Consider the following 26,755-nt stretch of genomic DNA (forward strand, 5'->3'; position numbering starts at 1 on the left):
TTCCAGTTTCCTTTCATAAATTCAGAATCCTTGCCAAAATGCCTAACAGGAGTTTCAAACACCTGGAAAACAGTATGGGGAGTAGTTTCACCTGATTTCTTTCCTGTAAACTAGACATCTTCTTATCTAGCTATGAGATTAGTGGATTAGAAGGTTAGTACTATAGAGTTGAATTAACAAAGCATTGCAGCAGTCCATGATTTGTCTTGTGTTTGCACTTAAAGAAGGAAAGAAAGCTGATATTAGATGTTCCAATCTTGCTAATGTTAGGTGTAGATTCCAGTGCATTCAGCATGGGGAGACAAAGACATAAACTATTAAAATTAAGAGCTACTAGTGAATCTATATAATGACACAGATAGTAAAAATGGTAACTCAACTATAAAGTCATTGGTTATTATTTCAGACAATATCCAAATTATCACTAAAAATAGACTAAGACAATTCAGAAGCTTGTTGGCATTGCTAAGAAAACTGAAAGGGTTGCCCAGCTTAGTGACACTAATACTACTACAGCCTTATAGACCGACCCACTGATTATGAGAAAGCTTACATGCTGGATTATACCTCAGGTACAATTCTAGTTTTTGAATGCCAGGGATTCAAAGGTTAGCTAACAGATTTATATGTTTCTCAGCCACTCTGTGGTCCCTTGAAGTTAACATGACCACAGTTGTTTCCACTCTGGGATATCATTTTGTCCTTAAGCTGCTATTAAAAAAAAAAAAAAGGAAAAAATTCATGTTCAGAAGGATTTTTCTGTAGGAAATGCTCTAAGGTAAAAATAACACCATTTCTTTATTTAGCTTGGCTAACTTAGAATGTTTTGTAAGAGATTAACTTTCCTCTTCTTTTTTTTTAATAAGACATCTATCCTACTACGCTCACAGTTTTTCAAATAATCACAAAGTATTTTTCTTTGTTATACATTGGTTTTCTATCACCCAACAAACTTACTCCCATAGTAGAATGACACACTTGCAAACGCCTAAAAAGCTGGAACACCTTGGGAATAAGTATTTGCTGTGGCTTGGGCTGGATATCCAGCCATACAGCTGGATAACTGAGGAATCTGGTTAACTTGGAATCCATCCCTCCATCTCTGTATCTCCCAAAGCAATATGCATTCATTACAGCTTGCTAAGAACAAACATTAGAGTCTGATTACCCCAGAAAAACTCTTAAAAACATAGTCAATATTTACCCATAGATGCCCAATCATAACTTTAATAAAGAAAACTTTCAAGAAAGATTTTCTCCATTTGTAAAAGGTTGCTGCATGGCTGCTCCTCTTCTTAAAAGACTACAAAATTAATTATTTGGAATATCAAAATTCATTCATATTTCCAAACTAAAAAGAAAACCAGTATTATTTCAAATTACTTCTAATACTGATGTAAAACACAAAAACTTAACTAGTCAAGTTTAAGTCAGTAAGAAAAAATATTTATTAGCTATGCAAATTCAATAAAAATCACTGTATTGGGCAAATAAGTGATACATACACACACTGAAATTACAACAGAAATGCAATATCCACCTTCAGAATCAAAACCCAAAGATTTCTGTACTTCCATTCATTACCTGTGGGATTACTAATATAAATTGCAAGCAGATGCAATATAACAAACCAAATAATTAAATACCTTTCTTCTGACAACTGCATATATAAGCTATCTTTAGGATATAATGTCCTTAACCTACTCTGATACTGTGGTATTTTATGTCGACTCTGGCCAGTTTCCTGTATGGAGCTATCCAAAGTTCACTTCAGACTGTGGAAAACATCATTCAAGCAAGTCCAGGAAAAAATAAAAGAAAGCTGCAGTTTGTAAGATTTTATTTAATCCAAAATCACCTTTATCTGCCTAACCCCAAAACTGATCAATTAAGTCCCACTGCAAAGTGATTTTTAGTCACATTCTTTCTCTAAGAAATTCAAACTAGAAGGAGCTGTTCTTATTCTCTCAGACACAAAGGAAGCAAACAAGCCAAAGCAACTGTTTTAAGGAAGACAGCCATGAGTATTGGTGTCAGTGTGATAAACAGGAAAATTAATCACGTACGTCATATGCTTCATATGGAATTTTGCAAAGTTCTGCAAAGGAGATGCAGGTACACAGTCTGCCATTTTACTTACCACAGAGGAAGAGATTTCTACAGTTTTGGCAGAAAAACTTGGGAGTGGGGTAGAAAGAGAATGGTCCCAATCAAGATACGCATCCACCTTCTTCTCTGAACTAAGGATTATCAGTGTAATGGTACTTAGTCAGTTTGCTGTATTTTACTGTCTGTGGATCCATACAGCAACTTACCAAAAATTTTTTGCTTGAAACTGATGGCTCTCTATGCATGCAATAATGGTTTGCTGTCCATCAATTGTTTTACCATACACCTTAATTAAGAAAAAAGAAAAAGAAAGAAGAAAAAACCAGAACAGTCAAAGTTTGAGTAGACCTTGCTCAAACTGCTTAGATATCTGGTTCTTCTATTGTTACATAATTTAAAATTTAATTTTATAACCATTATGGTTATACATAATATTCTGTACATGAAACAAGGTATTTATTACAATGCAGAAAATATCTAAGATTTAAAAACCTGATGGCCAATCATCTTAACTAAATTTTATATATTGTGAAATCCTTTTTTTCCCCACTACAGAAATTCTAAGCCTGTAATAGTAACTACTGAGACAATATACATTTATTACCAGCTGGGTTTCAAACACCAGTTATTCTACCAACTATATGACAATTTAAACCTGTACAGAATAGCAAAAACAGTGGGTTTGGTCCTCTCTTCTGCTTTATCGCCCAAATCAAATACTACTAAAAATTACCTCAGTGAACATTCAATCTGGTTTCTTTTACAGGAACAGAAACTCATCTGACTGCCTGGGAATCCAATTAAATTTGTTAACTCAGCAGCTGATTTACTTTCCCGCCCCCCCCACGAGTTAATTTTTCTGTCACATAAAGCACAGAACAGCTATCAATAGATCAGTGTGCTGAGATTTAAATAGTCATAGGGCTTGTAACAGCAAGCAAATACTATTTTAGTCCAGAGTAAGAGGTTTTATTTTAAGAAGTTATCAGAACCACCAATTCTGGTGATAAGAATACAGCACTTGGATATAAAGGAGATATGATGGAACAAAACCAGTTTGCTTTACTAAGACAGTTTTGTCAGTAAACCAAGTCAAGGTAGACATTTCTCTTTTATGGAATTTTTCTCCCCTTCTAAGCAACCACAGCCAGAAATCCAAGACCAGCAGGATCAACCTGCAGCAGTCCACAAAATATCTAAATGCATTAAGAAATTTAAATAAAAATGCTCAAGTACAGAGGTAAATCTTCATTATGACCTGCAGTAACCACCCACTAATAATTCAATAGCTAATACACCAAATTTCTGAAGCTTTCCTGCATTTCTCATGAACCCCCAACAGGAATAAATTCTTTGCAGTCAATGCTGTCTGTCTTCCTGATTTACAAATAGCTCCCTTTTAAAATTTTATCTATCTATAGTGGTACAGTGGTTATGTAATTTAGCACTTACTGTGCAGACACCATTTGGATAGTGTTCCTTCACATATGCTTTCATTGCTGTTTCAACTGAATTTCTCCAGGACTCTATGGCATTTTCAACTTCATGGGGTCTAGGATCAGTAGCCTCCTTTCTTAAGTGATCAAATTTAAAAGAAATCTTGTTCTTGGGATCCAGAAATTTTCCATTTCCCAAATCACCATGTTCTGTTATCAAAACCTGTAGTATAAAATTTAAGTTTAATTTTATTTCATTATATATATATTTATATTATATAAAATTTATTTAACCATAAAATTAGTTAATAACATTTTTTATTCAGTAAAAAATTCCATTAAAAATGCCATGCCAAATCTAACTATATCCTGCACTTAGTGGAAGCTTAATCACACCCAAAGTCTTACATATTAAACAAAATATGCATACAGCAAGAGAGGAGAAAGCGAGTATGACACACTGCCTCAGAAAAACAATCTTGAATCTTACTGTCTTACTGCAACAAACAATGCAAGACAGAAATTGATGTCTTCTACTACTGGAGAAAATTGTTTTTACTGCTACAGAACACTGAATTCAGCCAACAATGCAGACCAAAATTTCGAGCTCTTTAGATACCCCTGACTGATTAACTTATGGGACTACTACTAGTACTAGTGAAGGGGCACAACCTCTACATTTTGGTTGGGCAGATGCTTTTCTTTCCATTTTCTTGCCAAGAACTGTTCCAGTACCAGAACATCTTTAACAGTTTAAGGAACATTGCAAATATTTCACTGTATTCATACCTGTTCGTCGTAACCGTCAATTTTTACAGGAGTAAACTGGTCCAAGTTGTACTGTGCAAATGCACTACAAGAGAAAAAAAAAACAACAAAAGCTTGCATCAAGCACAATCCTCTTCCTTAGTAGCAGTAAAGAGATATAAATAATACCTAATAATCTGCGCAATGGTGCATTAAAAATCATGCTTTACCTAGCAAGCCAAAATTCTTGGAATCACTTTGGTTCACTCAGTGCTTGTATTACAGATTCCAACTGCCATTACACAAAAATGTACATTCAGAAGTAACCTGATGTAGACAAACACCTAAGCTTTACAATAACTCACAGAAACTGGAGAAAAGATAAAGTTTAAATTCCACAGGGATTCAACCTACTAAGCCACATATCTCCACTCTTACAGATGCAACTAATTTTGGCATGAAAGCACAGTAGGCATAATGTTCTGATACAGAAGTAGGGTCTAAGGATGCAGTATCTTACAGATGTTCAAGGAACATCTACCATGAAACAAAGTTTCTCCAATCATTAGGATACAATACAGATCTCTCCTCTGCCACGAATTTAATCTTGATCAAAGATGCCCAAGACACACAATTAGGGTTTTACTTGCCAAGAACATATCTTCAAATTAATCACTTACTGATTATGCAAATCCTACTCAAAAAAACACCTTGCTTTTATGCAACTGAGTATGTGACATCTTATACTTACTGGGCTGCTCCTTCCCTGAGAAGATTGTCATTATTAAGCAGCAACCGAACATCTGAAAGGAGGCATTTACAACATGTAAGTACAGTTAACTCAGAAACTTGTTTCAGTCACATAACAATTATCAACAGACTACAAAACAACAAAAAAATCCTACTCCATACCCACAGAGATTACTCAGTAGGAAATTTAGTGCTTCATATTTTATAATTTTGACTGAATGAAATTAAAATAATAGTATAGAAATTTATTTATTCCAAGACAATCTGGCAGAGATTTAAGCTGTATTCTACAGGCTCTAGGAATCTGTCAATCTAGTTTTTAGAGAAGCTCTGAATGAGACCAGCACAAAATTCTACTAAGTTTCCTTTAAAATATTACCCACTCCTTCACACTATGTTATTGTTACTGTATTCTGATGACACTGATATGGTATGCATTGAACTTGCTGGTTTTAAGCTCTACCATTTTTAGTCTTATTTCTAAATGACACTTACTAGGCAGAAGATTATACACCACAACAGCATTTTTTCTACCATGATACAAGAAACATATGAACATAGAATAAAGTCAATACTTGCTGCATTGTGTTTCAACACCCACATTTTTAAATAATCACCTCAAAATTACTTAATATTTATTGTGCAGCAAATTTCTTATTTATGTACTTGACTTTACTAGACCTGTTTGAATAACAATTAAGTTCACTACTCATTAACTAACCAATCATAAGTTTTGCCAGAACACATTAAACCTCCTCTAAATATTTCCAAGGTATCATTCAAGTGAAAAAAAAAAAAAAATCTGGAATGTATTTAAGGTATTTTTTTCTTTAAAAAACAAGCAAGCAAACCCTCCTGAAATAAACCAAAGTCCTCCAACCCAAACCAAAACAAAAATACCCCAAAAGAGAAAAAACACCTTACATACTCAAAAAAACCCACACAAAACCAACCAACCCCACAATTTTCAGAATTGTAATTAAAAGCTTTTTAAGAAGGCAGCCTGAATCTCATTGAACACTGGTCAGACATCATACTCTGTTATTGAGCAGCTATGAATTAGCACAACAATGAATCTTATAAGCAGTACTATTCTAAGATATTTTAATAATCTTCAGAAAGCTGAGTTAGTAAGCTGCTCACTTCAAAAATTAAGTAATTACTAATTTTAAATAATAATCAGCTGGCCACATTTTAATAAGAACAAGGTACTTGTAAAAGCATTGCATTCTTTAATAAACTTAAGCTCTTTCCAATCTGACACTGACTACAGGTTTAGTACACCACATTTATTTTTTACTTATATAGTTTCAGAAACATTTGTAAGCCACAACTATAAAGCCTGCCTTTTCATACTATTTGTATGCCCAAATATCTTGATGACAGACAAACAATTTTTTAAACCAATAACGTCTTAGGTAAAGTTCAGACAACAGTTGAAAGAAGCTTATTTAAAGTTTCCTTTCAGTTTACCAACACACTTAGTAAAATGGAGTGTGCCCAGAATTTAAAGGTTAGAAATATTTGGAGAAGATTAATATTCTTTCCACAACTGGCACTAGGTAGTAGCCTTTTGTGTATTAAACATTAAGTATTTCTAATGATATTCCTTCTTAAAAAAAAGGACCATTTTAATTTCTGCTAGTTTAATTTTTGTTGAAAAATATAATTGTCTACTGATGACGAAAAATAAGAGCATCTGTTTTCCAAACAGAAACCCTTGCAACTATTAATTCATGACTCATTCAAAACAAAGCTTGTTCTCACATCACCAAAAGCAGTACTTCCCTTGTTTTGCATTTAAACTTCAAGCTGTCTTGTGACTGCAAAGCTTATCATACCCAGCTACAAAACCAGCCTTATAGCAAGGGAGCTGCAACAATATAAGCTACGTGAAACTCAGGAGAATAATCAGCAATGCAATTTTGGATATAGATACCTTAAATAAAAGGGCAGAGCACACAGATACTCACCATTGAACACCTCATTGAATTCCCCAGGAGGAGCATGAATTATGAATTTTGCTGCTATACGCACCTTAAATACAAAAACAATCATGTGTTGTATATACTTGCATTCATTCCTATTCAAAGCAGTTATGCATTACGGAGCTTTAACAGCTCCATACAATTCAACAGCTCCAACAATTTCATGAAATTGTACAGCTCCCACTGTTTCACATATTTGTTCATATTATTTCAACTACTTGGTCTTTACTAAAAATACAGACTATAAAGTTCCACCTCTTCAAACAGAATAGAGATTATATGTGATGGAAGCAGATGGCCAAATTGAGTCATTCATGTTTTCTTTTACTGGCAAACAGGAAAAGATTAATATAATAAATAAGATCAACAATATATTCACAATCTATGTCAGCTTTCAGTCCATGGATGTTTGGGGAATCAACACAAACCCCAAGAGAGCCAAAAACCATAATGAAGATGCATTTGATCTTCAAAGCTTCTCTTCCAATTTTACTACACATCATATGGTTCTATACCTTCCAAAAGGTCCACACAGACAGATTAAGCTTAAAAACACTGCGTAGACACTAAAGCTCATAATTTCACCTGCATCTACCTAGGACCTCTTAGTACCACAGTACCAGCAGATAAAGCTTAAAAAAAAAAACAAAACCCTTGAGATCTTAATTAGTAATTAATGGCCTTCAGCCACAACTTCTTGCAGAGCAAACATGGCATAAGCCACTATTTTCACTGAAGGTATGCACACCTGCCCTGGCTTTCTCTCTCTTGCTTGCACAAGCCCTTGTACAACAGCACAATGAGTAAAATCAGGAAAGTTATCGCTCAGGTCCCTGAGCTGGTTCACTACACAGCTCCATACATGTACTTGGAAAAGACCCACAAAAATACTTTTTAAATATTAACAACCTTTAAACTTCTCAACTATTACCTTACTTGCAGAATGTCACTTAGTGGACACACTTTGATTCAATCTTTTTCCTCCCTCCACTGTTAAAGGCACCCATTATAAAAATGAACTAACTAAATATTGGTTCCCTAACTTAATCTGGCAAAAGTTCCTATCCTTTACGGTTATCCAAATTTACCAGACACTTAAAGCTCTCTTGCATCCTCAATATGGTGTTGCTATTCAAATACATGATACTACTTGAACCAGAGTTTCCCTTTCCAACACTTTCTATGATGTATCTCTGGAATGAAGAGCTGGAAGATTCAGTGCTTGGGAGCACTGTTTGAAATTAGGGTGTTTAAGAAGCACACATTTAATTAAAAATATCTAAAAATAACCAAAGAACACATTTACACATTTCTTTGCATTTGAAAGTACAAAAGAAGTCTCTGAGCATGCTAGAGCTCTTGAACTGACAAGAAAACAGCTTTTACAACTGAGAGTAACAACATAGTCAGTGTTTGGGCCCCTGCTTCTTGACACGGCCCAAATTTCAGACAAGGGTCCCCAGGAGAGGTGGTTCAAGTTAAAATGTCCCGGGAGAGCACTTAGCTGCCTCATTGGCAGTGTTGAACCCTTATGAGATCCCAAGTGACCAGCCCAGGCAGCTTTCAGATCACTAACAGAACACAACTATTCAGAGCTGGATAACAGAAAAGTTGTCAGTTCCCAATTTTCTAACCTAAATGATGCATTTTGGATTGCAGACAGCATTCGTCTGCTTCCTCAAGTACCTACCATCTCCCCTTTACTCCTACCAACTCCTCTTCCACGTAAACATGAATTTGCATTATACTGAGATAAATGCCACAAAGTTCACTCTTCAAAAGAGACACAGAGAGGCAAGAGCACCTTCTTATATGGCTGCTTATTAAAGCAACTTAGATTGGCTCCTTTGAATTAAAAGAATGTAAACTTATCTGCGTTGCCCACATTATCTGAATCACCAATCCCCACACTTCTGTACCTCTTCCTGAAATCAAGGCACCACACTCAGCTCAATGCTCAAGCCAAAGTAATATAAAGAATGCAAAACAAAGCTAACCTACAGTATTATTAAAGCACTTACAAAAGACAAGGGTAAGACAGGCTCCAAGGTTCTATTACCAGCACATTTTATCAAATGACCAATAATGCTGCTTTTGGTTGGGGCAGAACAAATTCTTGTAACAGTTGCTGGTAGAAGACTGTGTTTTGGATTCGTGCAGAACACAGTGTTGATCATAGCTGTTTGTGCTGCTGCTGAGCAGGGCTTACACAGCCAAGGCCTTTTCTGCTGTTCATACTGACACACTGGCAAGGAAGTTGGGGGTGCATGGGAGATTGGGAGGACACACAGCCAGGATAGGTGACCCTAATTGACCAAGGGATATTCCACACCACATCAAATTATGCCCAGTATATAAAGTGGGGGAAGAAGGAGGAAGGGGTGGAGATTTTGGAGTGATGACATTTGACTTCCCAAGCCACCATTACATGTTATGGGGGGCTCTGTTCTCCTACAGATGGCTGAACAGCTGCCTGCCCATGGGAAATACTGAATTAATTCCCTATTTAGCTTTGCTTGCATGCACAACTTTTGCTTTCCTTCTTAAATTGTATTTATCTCAACCCATGAGTTTTCCTACTTTTACCCTTCCAATTCTCTCCCCTATCCCACTGGTGGGGCAGTGACTGAGTGGCTGTGTGGTGCTTGGTGGCCCGGGGTTAAACCATTACACCAATTAATAGGGTCCTGGATCAGCCATGAAAAGCAAGTATTTAGTTGTGTGATTTCAGCATGACTACCAGTGGGCTGACTCCCAGCTCAAGATGAAGGAACAGCATTTCTTGATTCATTGACTTCAGGTGAACAGGACTGCTTACCCCTGCCAAGGCCAGGTTAGCTCTGGGCAAGCAGAGAAACAAGACTTCTAAACATCTGGAGTTGTGAAATAACAGGTCCATAAGTTTTAGGCAGACAGCAGCTATAGAAGCAAAATTAAGCAAAACATGCCCAAACTGCACCCTGAATGACCACATGCTTTAAACTGGTAACACCTGTAAGGTGAGACATTGGGTCTACACTAAAACTGGAGCACTACCTCATTTTCAGCTGTTTTTTCACTATTAGTAAAAACTATTCTTATCAAATTAGCTACACTATAAGTAATATTCATTCAAAAGCATTCAGATGTCCTCACGACAGACCAACCTAGACATTACTTTTTACAAACATTTTACAAGTAAATTCAATTTCTCACTGATAGCTTTCTGTGTGAAAATTCATCATAGATGAAACATTTTATAGAACAGATAAACAATCATGCAAATTTGCAATGAGTACCTCATCAAGTATAAAGTATATTCATGTTTACAAAAGCAAAAAAATTGAATGTGTTTTCAGAAGTTGAGAGTGTATCAGCTAAGACACTGTATTTTGCTTACCTGCCTTTGTGAAGCCAATTTAAAAGTTATTCCCTTTCCTTCAGCAGTTAAACTGAATTAACTTCTCCCTGATGAGTATCTGATAAAGACATTATTTCCCCAATTCATACATACAGGAAGCCCATATAAAAGAATTAAATCCAGTAGTCTCACTTAACACATTAGAATTGAAAAGCAGTTACAGATGTATTGCCACTGATTTTTTCCAGAAATAAATGCTCTAAAGGAGGCTTCTGTTTTTCAAACCCAGACTGATGCTGAAGGATAAATGAATGTACTTCCATCAGATTCTACGAGATTAAGATCTCCCCCTTTGGCAGCAAAAAGCCTCAGCTATCACTTGGGGAAGCACAATTAAAACAAAGGGGTACTCTGTATAAAATATGATGTTCACAGGCAACTAAAGAAAGATAAATTAAAAATGCACATAACCTGTAATATAAAATGACAAGCAAAAAGCTAAACTGCTCTTTAGTCAAACTGAGATAGGAAGTCCTATCTGCTGAAAATAATTTTAAGAAAACCAATCAGGGGCATTTGCAACCAATGCTGATTATTCAATGTGCTGAGGTGTCTAAAAATTTATTTGAGCAAGCCAAAACAGAACCATCATAATATCTTAAGAATCCAAACAACAAAACCCTTTTCCATTCAAGAGTACTTCACCCTTACACACAGTACAAGAAACTTACATATGTATCAGCAAGTAACAAAAAATTGTTACAGTTGAGTCTTCCTTTAGAAAACTCAAAGACATAAAATACCTGAAGTTTCTCCACTTATTACTGTAATTACTCCCAAAACACTACCTAAAGGTTAAGGTAGTGTTTTATTGATGTAGATTTGAGCCAGTTTCCAGCTTCAAGTCTTCAGAGTAGCAAGAAGCTATAAACTTCAGACTTCACTAACCCAGAACATCTGATCACCAATGGTTTACAAAAAACCAGCTTTTACCACAAACCTATGTAAGGAACCATGCCTTTTCTATATTAAATTTCTTGAATGCAAAAAACCCCAACCTACATGTTTTTATGAATTGTGCCTTTGTGCAGGTTTGAGCATTAATTTGGACAAATCATACAGAAGCTGAGAGCAAGTTTAAAAAAAAGTATAAAAATTACTTCTGAAACCCTGAGAAGGGAAGCATTCCCCACTGCAGCCCCTCTCTTTATCCAGTTTTCAATTTACACCACTCACAGTCTTGCTTAAACTGAAATCTGCTCTCAGGAGGTAAGAGCAAGCAAGATTTACTTTCACAATTCAAGTGAAGTCAAATGCTACCCCGTTACATCAGTTAAAAGTTTATCAAACCTACAAGCTTATTGATTTTATAAAGTAAACTATGTCAATTAAGGTAAAAATTCATACAGAGAAGCCTAGCAAAAGAGAAAAGGACAGGATTGATGTACGTGATCAATATTAGGCATTATGCCTAATTCTTTATTCTGCTAGGGATTAAAACAGTTGGTCTATCAACAAATTCGTACACTCAGTTACAACAATATTTGCAGTTTTCAGACTACCCTAGCAAAGAGCAATGTAGTAATGTACAGAATGGTCACAGTTATGCTAAATCTATTTTTTCCATACTTCTGCCTTTACTTCACAGTTGAATTTTTCTCAATGCATGACACCCATCAGGTACATGACAGAAATCCTACTCCTCTATCTTTTCCAGCCTAAGACATTCTGAAGTTTATTTTATTTTTAAGACGTTATAGATAGTGGCTTCAGATGCTCCGAGATCACTCTTCCTGTTCCTGCCACATGAGAAGCGACACTGGTTGGAGAAGCCGGACCTTGAGTGCTGTATGTGCCTATATATGGTCAAGGAGAAGTGCTCCACTGCAGGGCTCTGCAGGGCCACTGTCAGCCGCGCCAAGGCAGCTCGCTCCTCGGACTCTGCTACGGTGCATCTAACAGTAACAAAGACATTAAAACTCTCCCTCTTTCATTTTTCTTTCTCCCTTTTTAACTTGACTGAAAGACAGGTATTTCACAGTTTTGTTTGCTAGGCACCCGGACAGCTCACTCCTTCAATCAACATCCATGCTGCACAGAAAAAACATGCTGATAAAGTAGGATACTGTGAAACCATATACTCACCCTTACTCTTTCCTATATATCCTCTATTTCAAATTCAGAAATCCAGCTGTGAACTTGTTGCAGCAGGGAGACCCACCCCTTCCTTTACACTCCTAATAGGCTAAAGCTCACTGCTCCACAGCAGTAAAAATGAAATAGTGAAATAGATACTAAAAACCCCTTTTTACCTAAGAGAAAGTAGGAAGAGAGAGGGAATGCAAAAGATTCCCACAATAATTTCCACTCAAAGACAACTTTATTGCTAATCACAGGGGAATAAAAAGAGCTTCCCAAAGTTACTTTTATCACTGTTACAGCAGGCTCAAAGCATTGTATATCGTGCATTTACATTCCAGATTCCTGAGGGTACCCTTGCTATCTTACAGCACACAATAAATCTCCCACTCAGAGAACCTGCGTTTGGCAAAAAAAAGATGATGAGATATCACATCACATCTCTCTCTACTAGAGACTAGAGAGCTCTGTTCTCAGTCATGCCTTCTGTGTAGTTCTTGTTAAAAACCTGTCTGCAGGCAACTAAACAAATGGGTTTGTCCTGACCCACTTAAATTAGCTACAGGGTTTTCTCACAATTAGCTCATAGTCACATAAATAAATATTAACACAGACATCAGTTAAATGAGGCAAATTTGTATTTTCTCAAGGTCTGTAAGTCACACTCAAACTAAGCGATACAGACTGTATTCACTGAAGGGAAACTGGACATAACACTTACCTAGTTTTACTCAGTTCTGAGTTTGATTCAAACTTCTGATTTGAGTTCAGCTTGAGCTGTACCATTATTTTTCAATATGCAGCTTTTTATTGTTCCTTATAAAGCAAAACTCCTCTAACATCTACCACTCAAAATCAATTTTGCATTGACAAATAAAACACATCAAGGAGCACAGTCTAAGGTTCAAATATTTGCAGGATACAATGCTTGATGCTGTACCAAGCATCAACATAGTTTTTGACTTTTTAAACCCTTCGGTGTTTAAAGAAAATGTAACTGGCTTCCCCTTTGGGTAGCTAGATATTGAGTAGTACTGGCTCCAATTGCTCATTAAGTCTTTAGGTTAGATACCTCCCAGGATGTTACACCATTATCTTTACAAACTCCTATGTATCATCAGTGCTCATCTATTTCTGTGAGTATTCAGACAAGCAAATTGATCTAGCTAAAGAATAGCTTTAGAAGGTGGCAAGAAGATAACAACCAATTTAGCTAAAAAGGAGCTTTAAATAATTATTATTGCTTCCTGCTGCTGACAGTTTAGTAAGGCAAAAAAGCCTTCAAACAGCTGGACAAGCTCCGAGAACAAAACTGTGAGAAAGGAATTACCCCATGTCAGCAGCAAACTGCCTTCACAGTATCTCATAAACCTCACCATACCCACGGGTATAACTTCAAACAGCAAAACAGCATCCCCAAACATGCATCATTTCACATAAACATGGAACAAAGGCAGAGACTCTGGTAGAGAGGGAATGAATATAAATGTAGTGCTGCAACTGCCTTCCTACCAAGCTCAAATGAAAATTCACTGCAGTATCCAGTTCACTTCTGCTTCTAGAAGAGCTAAGGAAAAAACACTGTAAAAATGTGGTTCTGTGGCACAGGAAAGGAGGGGCACATTCCATACCTATGGCATTGACTGAACAGACATTTCCTCAACTGTAATGCCTAAAGCTACACTGCATCTGGAGAACACGTGTTTTCCCCAATTGTTTTTAATACACAAGTATTTAAGAATATGTAATGGTACCAGCCCTTCACAGTGATGCAAAAAGTAAATCTTACACAACGTGTGGTAATTTAGCTTCATTCTTACCTGACGATCTGACTTCAATCATGAGATTTTTTTTCACAAAAATAACCACTTTGAAAGGTGGTGGATGCTTCACTGTAGGACCTTTCAGCAGAAGAGTATCTAAATATCATAAAAGTCTCCATCTTAAAATCACTTTACACAATCACATCATACTAGGAAAATTTTAAAAAACCCAAACTCCTGAAAGTCAGTGCATCAGACATAGATAGCAAAAAGGAATATGAAAGCAAAGGATGTTATTTGAGTAATACACAAGACTAACCACAAAAAAGTAAGAGAAGATAAATCTCCCCCATGTTATACTTTAGTTATTCTTATTACTCCTAAATATATAAAATTGGAAACCTTTTATTATATAGATATTTATACACAACTATTTATGTATATATTGTATAATGTATATATTTATATGCAACTATTTATCATTATATATAAATATATACAACTGTAGTCAAGCAACTGCATACTTAAGCTTATGGATCAAACAGACAACATATAAGCAACATAAAAAATTACTTCCTTGCAAAAAATTATTTCCTTGTTGTCATCCACTGAAAAAGTAGTAAAATTTTACATTTCATGAAAAGCAGAAGCATTAGGTTTTATATGAGATGTACATGGTACAAGAAATGGCTAACTAAGACTTCACAAAGAAACCAACAGTGTCATCTCCACATAAAAATCCAAGCTGTCCTGTTACACACACACGAACACACATGATCCTCAGCTGCAGCATCAAGGCCTCTCTTTCTCATCAGTCTTTACAAAGTGGTATCCACTGTAAGATAAAAAGCACTTGGTCCATATTTGCAAAATATTCTTCTACTACAAAGCCCAAGTTTTTAAAGTGATTCTTCTTTCTACACTGAGATACTCCAAGGACATTAAGCCCAGATTCAATAGCAGTGGCGAGAAAAAAGGTATGTAACAGACCTTGCTGAAAATGGATAGAATAAGGTACTACTGTAACTGTGGTCTCTCCCTCCCAATTCCAGTGTCTTACAATTCTCTTGAATAGGTCAAGGTTTTAATGCCTTCTGTCAAGCTAAGAAAGTACTGGAAGTATTTTCCATTTCAGAAGTTTGTCACTCAAGGATTAAAAAAGTAATTGCTGCATGCTCAAAAGCCTGCTTTCACTTCTCAACAAGCACTATAAACTCCTTTACGTCCCACTTCCAGAGCCTGAAAATGAATAGTATACAGGGCTGTAAAAAATACATGGGTTTGCTAAATAATGCAGGTAAACCCCTTTTCCTGTTCCTTTTTGACTGCCAAAACTGAAACCAACTGAAAATAGAATTTCACAGCAGAACTGCAGGTTGAAGACTGTATTGGTAGGAGGTAGAACCATACCTATTATATCATAAAGTAATGTCTCCAGTTTCATCTCTGTATTTGCCAATAACTTGTCCTATTACTCTATTTTTGCTTCAATTTGTTTCTCTTATCTACTTGAGCTATGAGGTTTCCTCGGTAGTAGGCTTCTGCAAGAAGTTTTGAGAATACAAAGACAGCAGGAAGGAGGCTTTTGATGGTCCTCAGGTGCCACTGCATTATGAATACCCCAATACTCCCCAACATGACAGAAGTCAAAATTCCCAAAGGGTACCTGATTTTTTCAAACTAGTACTAAGGAAAAAAATATATGACCTGAAATCTTAGAAATCACTGATCTTTTACTTATAATAACAGGTTTCATTTGTATTCATTGTCAAGCTTCAAGTACTTACTTTTCACTTGTCAAAAAGGCAAACAATTTTTCTTTGCACAGTAACTCATTATGGAGGTACATAGTAAAAGAGAAGCAGCACTGTACACAAGTTGCAACAATTATATATTAGGATACTTTTCTGACTGTAGGCTTAGACAAACATTGCAACACCTCACCCAGAGAGCGAGTACAGTCTCGGTTCCTGGAGACACCCAAAACTCAAAGGGCAAGTCCCTAAGCAACCTTATCTAAGCTGGCCCATTTTGACTAACCAGCATTTGAGTTACCTTCAGAAATTTCTTCCAGACAGTATGAGTGTAGGAGTAAACTAAGTAATTATTTGCAGTTACACATACAATATATGATCACTTCTTCAGACAGTGTTTAATGGTTTCCCAAGGAAGTGATTCAAATAAATATCTGTCCTTCAATCTCAATGGTATTGATGCATTTCTAGTTAAAAAAAAAAAAAAAAAACCTAACTCAAGACAACATACTATCTTCACACACATTTTCATGTATATCCTGAGATGGACATAAAAATCTTAAATGTTGGAAGGCCTCCAATATTCAAAATTACATGTCAGTCTGAAAAGCACTCCTAACTTCCTCATTCTTACTAAAGAATTTCATCAAAATGTTATCAAGGATACTTGCAAGACTTAAAGCTTACTTTATAGATTACAGTGCAATTATACTCAAAAATGTTATTCAAATGCACCTCCTACTTATCTACAGTCTCCAAGTTTCATTTAACACAATTCTGAAAGTCAGAATTCTAAATCCTTTCAAAATGAATGATGTAGAGCACAGGAATTGCTTTAACACATGTAAATTAGAAAAGTAACATTTTTTTTTCTGTCAAAATTTCTGCTAATGCTTTCAAAGCAGTTTGAGGAAAAAGGTTTATATTTGCATTGAGAAAAGTACCTGAGCCTTTCACATTGGTGGGCTTGTACATGTAACTGCAATCTGCTGCCAATGTATTATGCTCTAAAGACAACATTAGAGGTGAGAGATTCATTTTACTGGCATAAACTTTTCATTCCAAATCACTGACATAAGAAATGGGTTTTCCTTAATCTGACAAAACTACACTGCAGAGTTTAGTTTATGAGGTAAATTAGGTGTTAAAATCTACAAATTTAAGAAGTTACAAAGTTACCCCATGCACCAGGAAATACCTGGAAGCCATCCAGGCTCACTTTGACAAACGCGACAACTTCCTCATTTTAAGTGAAGTTTTCTTCTAATCACACTCTTAAACCCCATCTTTCTGAATAAGTGAAACTACTGAGATATAAACTTATTGAAAGAGGTGTAGTTCCTTTTTTCAAAAAATATGTTTGACAATTCCCATATTTACTATGTTCAGCATTTTAAGGAATGCAAGAGCTAATTTAGTATTTAAAAACTTCATGTGTTATCCTTTCCTCCCTGAAGGCATCCTGATTTTCTGAGTCTGTATCTCAAGTCATACACAGCTATTTAACTCCTCTGCTTTGTAAATTTGCATTAAAAACAAAATACCCCAACCAAACCTACAGAAAACATGTCCCTTCAAGTCACCAAAAATGGACTAGAGAACACTAGTTTTATGATTTAAATAGTTTTTATGCTGTTTTTCATTTGTGCCATTGTTTGTAAATTTAAGTATTTACATTAGCAAATGCAACTTTTAAAGTAAAATCAGTACCTTTCATTAATTATGGCCTACACTCATGTAGATAAATTGTACCTTTAATATTCCCACTAATATGCTATTTATATTTTTAATGCATATTTATTAGTTTTATGTAGCTACAGGTAAGAAAACCATTTATAGAAAAAACAGAATAAAATTGAACTGCAAAAAATGGTTACTAGACTTTAACAAAACTACAAATATCCTGCACACATGAACAGGTTTTGCATCTTCAAAACTTGTTAAGTGATGATGCAATATCTGTAGGAAGGGTGCAGAAGTGATGACTTTGGTGTTTGAGAGTTCAGGGCTTCAAGATTTCCACCTCTTACATCCCATTTTTAAATAAACAAACTGAATCAATAAACAAACAAAGTTATGTTATTCAACATACATAAAAACTTCTGAACTTTCAGTGACCCATGTGAAAAACACAACTACAAAATACTGTGGATCACAAATGCTGTCTTTTAGCACTGGAAAATCGCTGGATGCTAAAAGCAGTAAATTTCACTGGCAATGGTCCAACTTCAGAACTTTGGATTCACAAAAATCTCACACACCTTATTTGCTACAAATAGTCCTCATATTGTTGCAATGATGCAACACTCATTGCATCATTGAAAGAAAAACAAGTCTTCAAAAATCTCTTTAAAAATGGGAATCTGAGGAACAAAATTGAGTTCAAAACTTTCTTGAATATTGAAATGCTCTTTCTGGCTCTTCTCCTTCCTTGGTTTTAAAGATTATTTACCTGAATTGTAACAATATGGTTTGCCACTATTTCAATTATGCCCCTTTCTATATTCTCAATTACGCTAAACACTGCCAGTTTTAAACTTGAATTATGCTACAGCTAAACACAGTCATCTTAAATCCAGCAATAGTAAGGTACATGGAACTGCTTACTGCCTTTGCAACACTTAAAATCTTTTGACTAAACATGAAGTAAGATATGAATCAAAGACCTTTCTGAACTTGTCCTATCATTACATCACTCGATTTCTCACTTATTTGGGCTCATACATCATTAGAAGTCTGAGAAAAAAAACAATTCTGTTACTTGTTTCACCTTTTTTCCTCCTTGAGTTTGAGTAGTTTCAGGGTTCTAGTTATGTCTCTACTGAAATTATCTACAAAACTACATCACCACCATCATGTGCATCAGCCTTCAACATTATCAGTTCTGTGTCATGGAAGGAAAATATATAAAGGAGCAATGTGTTTTATTTCTCACGAAAATCAATGTTTGCCTCTTTGCATCTACTCCTGCATTTATTTATAGTCCTAACTGGATGAGTGAGAAGGGTGTGTCTGTCAAATGCCATCCAGTTGTGATTTTTTTTTAAGCTAAGTAAAATTGAAAATAACATTTTTGTTGTACAACGATGGCACAACTTAATGCATCAGAAACAAAATCTTAAGGTATCACATGTATATTTTCCATGAGTTTGCAGTGCTACCCATCGTTGGTTTCTTAGCCAATAAAATATACTCTTAGGCTTAGAAAATTCCACTCATACAATCAATTTTATATGGGACTGATAGAGAAATCAATTTAAATTTACAATGGATGAATGCTCATTCTATTCACTTATACCAAGGCAGGCAGAGTCTCTGCACTCATTTTTGGAGAAAAAACTAAATCTGTGAGCGGAAGAAAGTTCACAACTCCATCAGCCACAAAAGCACAGGCAGTGCTGCCAAAATCACACAGAGACAAGATAAAACTGCCAGTCTTTTATTATTTGACAGGACAAGAAGCAATGGGCATAAAATGAAACATAGGAGGTACCATCTGAGCACAAGGAAACACTTTTTCACTGCAAAAGTGACTGAGCATTGCCACAGGTTGTCCAAGGAGGCTATGGAGTCTGCATCCCCAGAGAGTTGCAAAAGCCACCTGCACACAGTACTGGGCAAACTGCTCTAGATGACTCTAAAATATGATATCCAAGGATCCCTTCCAATCTTAACCATTCAGTGATAACAAGATAACTTGTAGTCAAAGTATTTTCAGCATACCTTCTGGAACAATGCACTTGATTAGTGTTACTTCTATTTTCTATAAGGGGCTAGAAAAAATGCAATTACCACTTGTACTTCTGGATCACCTGTATCAACACAGAGGTGGCCTTGAAATGTGATTTAAGCAGAGGAAGGCAGAGTCTTCAAACCTCTTGGGAAGAGAATAGCAAGATCTAGTTGCTATGCACTCCTAGATATATCAGTGCATCTCTACTTATAAAACAGGGTCAAACAGAAAGCCTGTCTTACTGTAACCACTTAGATATTTTAGACATCCTTCTAAATTCAAGTAAGTTTGAAATATCATTTTTCATGCCTTCCACATTTGAGTCATCTCACAACTTCCACAGACATGAAAATGTAAGTTTTTAAAGTGGAAAGTCAGCAAGAGCATGCGTTATATAAAGGCAGAAGCAGTGCACCATGTACACAAAACACCACACCCTAGCTTGGAAACGGGCAGCTGCTGTGAAGCTGGATCCCCCAGAGGATGACAAGGAGCAGTGATAACTGAGGTCTTATAAAACATCCTGCTCCTTTTGAGATTTTTCTGGAAAAAAATCTGCCTTAAATTTGAGTTTCCGACTGCCACAAGAAGAGTACATGGTACATCTCTAACACAGTCCCTCTGCTCCTTGACCTCACACTTCCCCAGTTTCTGCCTCCTAGCAGGAAGCAAAACAGCCTTCCTCACCCCCACAGCTCCTTCCTCTCGTCAATCACACGTATCCCCTCTCGCCCGGAGCCCGCGGGGCTGCCTGCGGACGGCAGGCCGGGTGCTCCGGAGCAGCCGGCGGGCAGGGGCACGGCGCCTCGGGAACGGGAAGTGGAGGTGGGGGAAGGGAAAGCCCTTCCGCGTCTCTTCTGCCTCTCCCTGCCGGCCCCGTGCCCCGCACGCCGGGCGGGGCGGCCGCGGGGAGCGGCGGAGCGGCCGCGGGGAGCGCAGAGCGGCAGAGCGGCCGCCGGGCCGCGGCACCGCCCCCGCCGGACCCTCACCGTACAAGGCGCGGCGGGAGATGCGGCCGGGCCCGGCCTCAGCCTCGCCCGCCCCTCCCGCGGCCGGGCCCGGCTGCGCGGCCACGCTGAAACAGGGGCCCACCGGCTCGCAGGGACGGAATACGGGAGGGCGGCGCGGATCGGCAAAACCTAGCCAGCCATCCCTACCTTCTCCTCGTCGGACAGCTGCTCCTCCAGGTCCGCCATCTTCCCGTCCGGCTGTGCCCGCCCCCTCCCGCTCCTCCTTCCCGGCAGGAAGGGCGGGACCCGCGCGCGCTCCCTGCGGGGGCGGCGCCTTGTGCGCGCGCGGCGGGCGGGGGTCCCGGGATGAGGGGAGCGTTGGGAATGGGAAATGGGAGATCCCGGGGCGGAGGGGAGTGTTGGGAAAGGGAAATGGGGGATCCCGGGGCGGAGGGGAGTGTTGGGAATGGAAACAGGGGCATCCTGGAAGGGTTTGAACTGCAAATGGAGTTGTGGGCAGCCAGAAGTAAGACTCACAAAGTCAATTAGGTTGGAAAAGACTTCTGAGGTAGTTGAGTCCAACCTATGGCTAACACCACCTGTTCCACAGACCATGACATCAGTGCCACATCCAGTTTCTTCTTAAACAGCTCCAGGGATGGTACCCCCACCGCCCTGGGCAGCCCATTTCCAGATCTAATCGCCCTCTCAGTGAAGAAATTCCTCCCAACATCCAAAATAAACCTCCCCTGGCACAGCTTAGAGCTGTGTCCTCTTGTCCCATCTCTGGTTGCCTGGGAGAAGAGACCAACCCCCAGACAGGAGGCCAATGTCCAGGTTTCAGCCACCATCATAGCAGGTGCCCCAGGCCCGGGCACCCAGAGGTGCCGGAGGAGGCTGTGGGAAGCTCAGTCTAATATCAGAGACAGAAATGTGTGAAGTGATTTGTACTGTAGAATATTGGACATGGAATGGCATCAATGGGAGAAAAATAAGTAGATTGGAAGTTTTTTACCTCCAGACTAAAAAATTGTGAAGAATGTCATTCAGAAATGTGACATTGCAGCTGCACAGGGATTTGGGATGATGACTTGCAAGGATTGCCTCTGGACTAGTGGTTACTCTTTGGTAACATTTAAAAAGACAATTTCTTAATGTCCGGCACAGTGAACTTCATCTCCGTTATGAACAAGGAAAAGCTGATCACTGATGGGAAAATCACAGGTGCTGAGATACACCTACATCAGTCATGGTTAGTGGTGTGAATGTAGCCAGCTTCAAACCACAGGATCTTGGCATGCTGTGGAGTTCATCCACATCTGTCTTTCTTGCATGAGTTCTGCACAAACTCTGCCAATGTGCAGTAGGGCAAAATATGCCTATATGTGTAGAATTTTTTAGGATTGTTACTCTAGATGCTGTAGGAGAACTGTCACATGAAAGTGAAGGAAAGTGAAATAGGACAAAAAGTGGTTCAAGCCAATTGTGGGTATTCTAATGGCACAAAGAAAGGCAGTATATAATGCAAACATGTAAATAAAATAAAATAAGTAAAAATAATGTATAGGTTGGACAACATGGCTGGTTTAGGACAGTTGAATAAAGATTTAAAATACCCGAAGCCATGGAAGATAAAGATAATGGACAGTAGTGTATTTATGTGAGGAATAAGATAAATGACAACTAAAGCTAATGTTTGATAAGACCATTGCTAGATTTAGAGTTAAGTATATAACAGAAAATGTGCATCTAAGGTATATCTGGGTTTTGAATATCTTGCATATATTATAGATTTTATGTCTCAATAATAAAAGTTAATGGTCTGTAGCAGAGAACAGCATTGTACAGCATTCAGTGTCGTGCAACAGTAGTTTATGATTTCCACTTGGGAGTCTTAAGAGAAACTGCCTGAGGTCTATGAAATGCTTCTGTTAACTTAACACACCTTGAGATTTGCCAGCTGGGGGGATATTGCCATATATTGCCATGGGTGTTGCTTTATTTAATATGTATCAGAAAGATAGTTCAAAAAGGTAGAAGATCTTCTCAGATAAATGTGAACAGTTTTCTTGTAAGTTAATAGATCTGTCTGTTGGATGTACCATGTTTACACCAGTTTTTTTCTTGGAAGTTTGCTGAAACTAATATGATGAAGTGAATGATTCAGAGGAAGATGGTGTAGTCATCATAGAAACTGATTTGACTCTTCTTAATAGTATCCACACAGGTACTTTACTGTGACCTTAGGACTTAAGGGGAAATGAATAATCATGCAGAAATAATGTGACTTTGTAGCTTTGTATTTTGTGACTAAAGTGTTTTGGACTGTTTGTGTGTCTCCTCAGGAAGAATATAGACATTTCAGAGGGATTTTAAAGGAGGACTGAAAATAATCCTGGAGATGCAGAAAAAAATTCAGGATATGAGGCTTAAGGATGTCAAGATTAAGAAGTGATTTTGGATATAGCAGTGATACATGAGTTAGTTTGGAATTTAAACACATCTTCTATGAAGTCATATATCTCTGCCTGCTGTTTTAAATTTAGTACAGCCAATTTCCAACCAGTAAATTTCATATACAAAGTTCCTATTTTTTCATGTGGCGGTGTCTCTACACATTCATCAAAGACTAATTTGCACTACAATTACATACAGAACAGCAAAATAATGCTTACTAGCTAACTCATGTCTTAGCAGCTGTCTAGTCCCACTATGTGAAGCTCACTGTGGGCTAGCAGATCTGTCTGATGAGCAGTATGTGGTTTAGTGATGTAGTGGGAGAAAAGTTAATTAATTATAAAAAGAACACACACACTCCCCAAACAACAGCTATTGAGTTTTACTGAATCTGATCAGACATAGTAGAGCTACCATTCAAGTACTGTGCTATTTTGCTGAACTGCTTCTGTCATTTCTTTCTGTATTGACTCTGTAGAGCCAGACCCATGGCCCTTGAATAGCACTGGGAGGAAGAGCAATGAGCTCCTCACTGCAAGGTCTCCCTGCAGGACTATCAATGGCTTGAGAGAAGTGCAGTTTCTGTGCTGAAACCATCCTGAAGACTGGCAATGAGGTGATAGGGCATAGTGGTTAGTACAGCATACCTCTGTCCTTCTGCACTGGCCCTGAACATTGAGATAAACAATGCAGAAAAAAATAAATCATGTTTTCGTTCTTTTTCGTTAAGGCAGGTGATTGACATTTTATCTATTGCATCTGCTCAAAGGACAAACTCATGAGAGGTGTATTTGGGGCCTACTTGTTTAACCTGGATGATGTAATACATTCTGTACATTTTCTGTAATGAAAGATGTTTTATAAGAAGTCACTAATCTTCTTTGCTTGACAGTATTTCCTTTTACATTTCAGCAGGAAATCAGGATTCTTTCTTCAGAAAATTTTGGATTAAGCCCATTTGCAAGTCTGCAAATTTTATCAAACAATAAATTGAAGGAGTCAAAGGACTGGTAAAGAAAATAAGTTGGCCACTATAGAAAACATTTTAATAGCTAACAATGTGGCTTTTAAAAAGCTAACATATTAAGACAGCAAAGATAACTAACACATTTGGAGAAACCTACAATCAGATCCCCTATATCTGAAGAATACAGGCTACAGAATCAGTAGACTGGTCAAATGAATAATCTGTAAAAAAGTTTTGTTGAGTATTTAAAATTGGATTACTGAAGAGTAGTTTTTATACTTAGCTGATAAACACCCGAGTCTCAGCTCATGACCCTCTGCTTCTTTCAACAGAGAGAAATAAGCACTCCAAAGGTGAGATTCATCTGACCTAGTTAAGACAAGGACAAGATTATTGTCTATATGAGTTCAGATGCAGCTGTCTAAATATTAGGTACCTGTATTATGACAGCCAAATCCCCTTTTACTGGTAGATGATAAAAAGGAAAGAAGGTGATGAACTAGTGAAGAGGTGTAAGGGCCAAGAGAAGAGCACAAGGGGCAGCTGAAGTTACAAAGCTAAGGGAAATGAGAGAGGACTACACTTGTAGTTCAACACTGTTCTGTGCACCCTAGGGAAGCTGAACTCAAAGTGGTAAATCATATATTTATGCACAAAGGACTTGGTACTAAGAGGGCTATACTTCTGTACTGCCTTTATTGCAGCTTCTACTCAAACATCAGGAATGCTGTATTGGTAGCTATTGATAATATGGAGATGGAGTAGGATTAGGATTAACAAAGGAAGAGGACAGGCTGGGCATTAGGAAACAGACCAGAATCAAAGTGTAAGGGTTCTGCACCCCATAAAGAGGACCATTATGATAGCAGTGTGCTTTACAGCAAGTCCAAAACTTCTCCAGCCTGAACCAGTCTCACTCTCTTTTGGTGTACATGTTTGTTTGTCTTTGCTCTGTACCAGGATAGACTGAGAAAGCAGCAGGAGAAAGCAAAACTGATAGAGCTGGAGCACTGCTTTCCCCAGCCATCAAATTGTTACAGGAATAGAACAGGAGCTCGACAGGATTTGAGCAGCCACCTGATTTTGAAAAACTCCATGAGAAAACATAAAAATTCCTTTCCTTCCCTCTTGCTGAGCCTGGTTCTTGCTTATATTTTTAGTTATTCCTCTCAAAAAAAAAAAAAAAAAAAAAAAAAAAAAAAAAAAAAAAAGGAAGTGTAGTCTTCTAACTGGATTTATTTACTTTAGTTCTAAAGGAGACATTGTTTGGCAATTTTATTTTTCAACAGGAAATGGTAAATGTGCTGATTTGTTTAATGAAGTTGAAATTCACTGTAGGAGTCCAAGTTCCTTTTTTGTTTTATTCTCTGTAGACCTGAATGTCTTATGTAGATAATATCTCAATAAAGATAAACCACTCAAGCAGATGTGAGTAAAGAGCTGAGAATTTCTGGGCTAGTGTAGAGAAAAACGCCTCACAGAGTCAGTGATACTTCATGCTGCTTAACAGTGGTGTGGGGCCTTAATTTTTGATCTTGTGTACATATTGGAAGAAATAGTAGGAAAAGAAGGTTGGATTTTGAAATAAAATAATTTCATTTTTGAATGTTGGGCATCTGAATCATAAACAGCATAAGCACTTGAGCATACTTGCTTCTGACCTCAATAATAGTCCTGAATGCTAAGTACTTGTGAGTTAGGACAGCGTCCAAACTTGTAGGAACATTATTTCTGTTATCTACTTTTGAAACAGTTGCCATGTTGTATATTGATAAAATCACACTGATCTATTAAAACATGTTTCTTTTGTTTGTGTGAATTTGTTTGTTTGTTTGTTGGGGGTTTTGTTGTTGTTTTGTTTTTCTTTTCTTTTTTTTTTTTTTTTTTTTTGGTTGTTGTTGTTGTTCTGCAGTGTTTTGTTTAACCAAAGACTGGCTAAGACAGTGGTGCAATCTGCCTGTAGCAGTCAGGACTTACCTGTGGCCTCAGAGCACAAGATCTGCTTCCTTGGGAGACCTATCATTTCTTAACACTGCACTGGAACACAGCGAAACCCCATTAGATGCAAAAGAATTTATCTTGCCATTTGACTTTAACAGAAGTAATCCTATATATGACTGCAGTAATTGCACTGTTCTCAATTTCTGTTGTCATAGAAAATTTGAGACTGCAAGAGAGCCAAGATTTTACCCACATGGATTCTGAAGTTGATGATGACTGTGGATAACATCAGGTAAATTAAATGAGCAGGAATCAAGGAAGGTTACAGATAAATGCACAATGTGTCTGAGGGAATTCTAAGTTTTATGTCACTATACATTGCTCCAAGATAGCATTCAACTTGTTTGACTTAAACCCCTTACATTTTCTTATTCTGAGGCCTCCATTCTATACTTAAATTGGTTTATAATGGTACAGAGATCTGTTGCAAAGATTAATATCAGAGGCATAACAAAGTTAGTGCAGGAATTATCCATTGTATTATTAATTTAATAACTTCAAAGCAAACATTATTAATCAACAAATGCTTGTTTTGAACTCAGCTGTGACCAGCTTCATAGGCTTAATATTGACAAACCCTTATTCAATTGTTTAAAAGGAAGAATTTGCTCCTCCTCCCCC

General features: G+C 37.4%; 1 protein-coding gene and 2 long non-coding RNA genes across 4 annotated transcripts in view; 2 read left to right on the forward strand and 1 right to left on the reverse strand.

Moving 5' to 3' along the window:
• CAPZA2 (capping actin protein of muscle Z-line subunit alpha 2) overlaps nucleotides 1-21,060 on the reverse strand; it is a 29,697-nt gene extending 8,637 nt beyond the window's left edge. Inside the window, exons 1-6 of the mRNA XM_002193255.6 lie at nucleotides 20,917-21,060; nucleotides 7,016-7,079; nucleotides 5,044-5,095; nucleotides 4,335-4,398; nucleotides 3,562-3,768; nucleotides 2,316-2,395 (exon numbers count right to left, since the gene is read on the reverse strand). Of these exons, the coding sequence (XP_002193291.2) occupies nucleotides 2,316-2,395; nucleotides 3,562-3,768; nucleotides 4,335-4,398; nucleotides 5,044-5,095; nucleotides 7,016-7,079; nucleotides 20,917-20,955 (506 nt within the window). The 5' untranslated portion in view covers nucleotides 20,956-21,060. The remainder of the gene's footprint in view (nucleotides 1-2,315; nucleotides 2,396-3,561; nucleotides 3,769-4,334; nucleotides 4,399-5,043; nucleotides 5,096-7,015; nucleotides 7,080-20,916) is intronic.
• Nucleotides 21,061-22,826: 1,766 nt separating this feature from the next.
• Nucleotides 22,827-23,225, forward strand: LOC140681685 (uncharacterized). Its single transcript, XR_012052717.1, has 2 exons — nucleotides 22,827-22,936; nucleotides 23,055-23,225. It is a non-coding gene; the product is annotated as an uncharacterized lncRNA (long non-coding RNA).
• Nucleotides 23,226-26,199: 2,974 nt separating this feature from the next.
• Nucleotides 26,200-26,755, forward strand: part of LOC115490941 (uncharacterized) — a 208,733-nt gene continuing 208,177 nt past the window's right edge. For both annotated transcript variants that reach the window (XR_012052718.1, XR_003956867.4), the window contains exon 1: nucleotides 26,200-26,366. This is a non-coding gene — a long non-coding RNA (uncharacterized lncRNA). The remainder of the gene's footprint in view (nucleotides 26,367-26,755) is intronic.

This window comes from Taeniopygia guttata, chromosome 1A (genome assembly GCF_048771995.1).
Source record: "Taeniopygia guttata chromosome 1A, bTaeGut7.mat, whole genome shotgun sequence".
NCBI lineage: Eukaryota > Metazoa > Chordata > Aves > Passeriformes > Estrildidae > Taeniopygia > Taeniopygia guttata.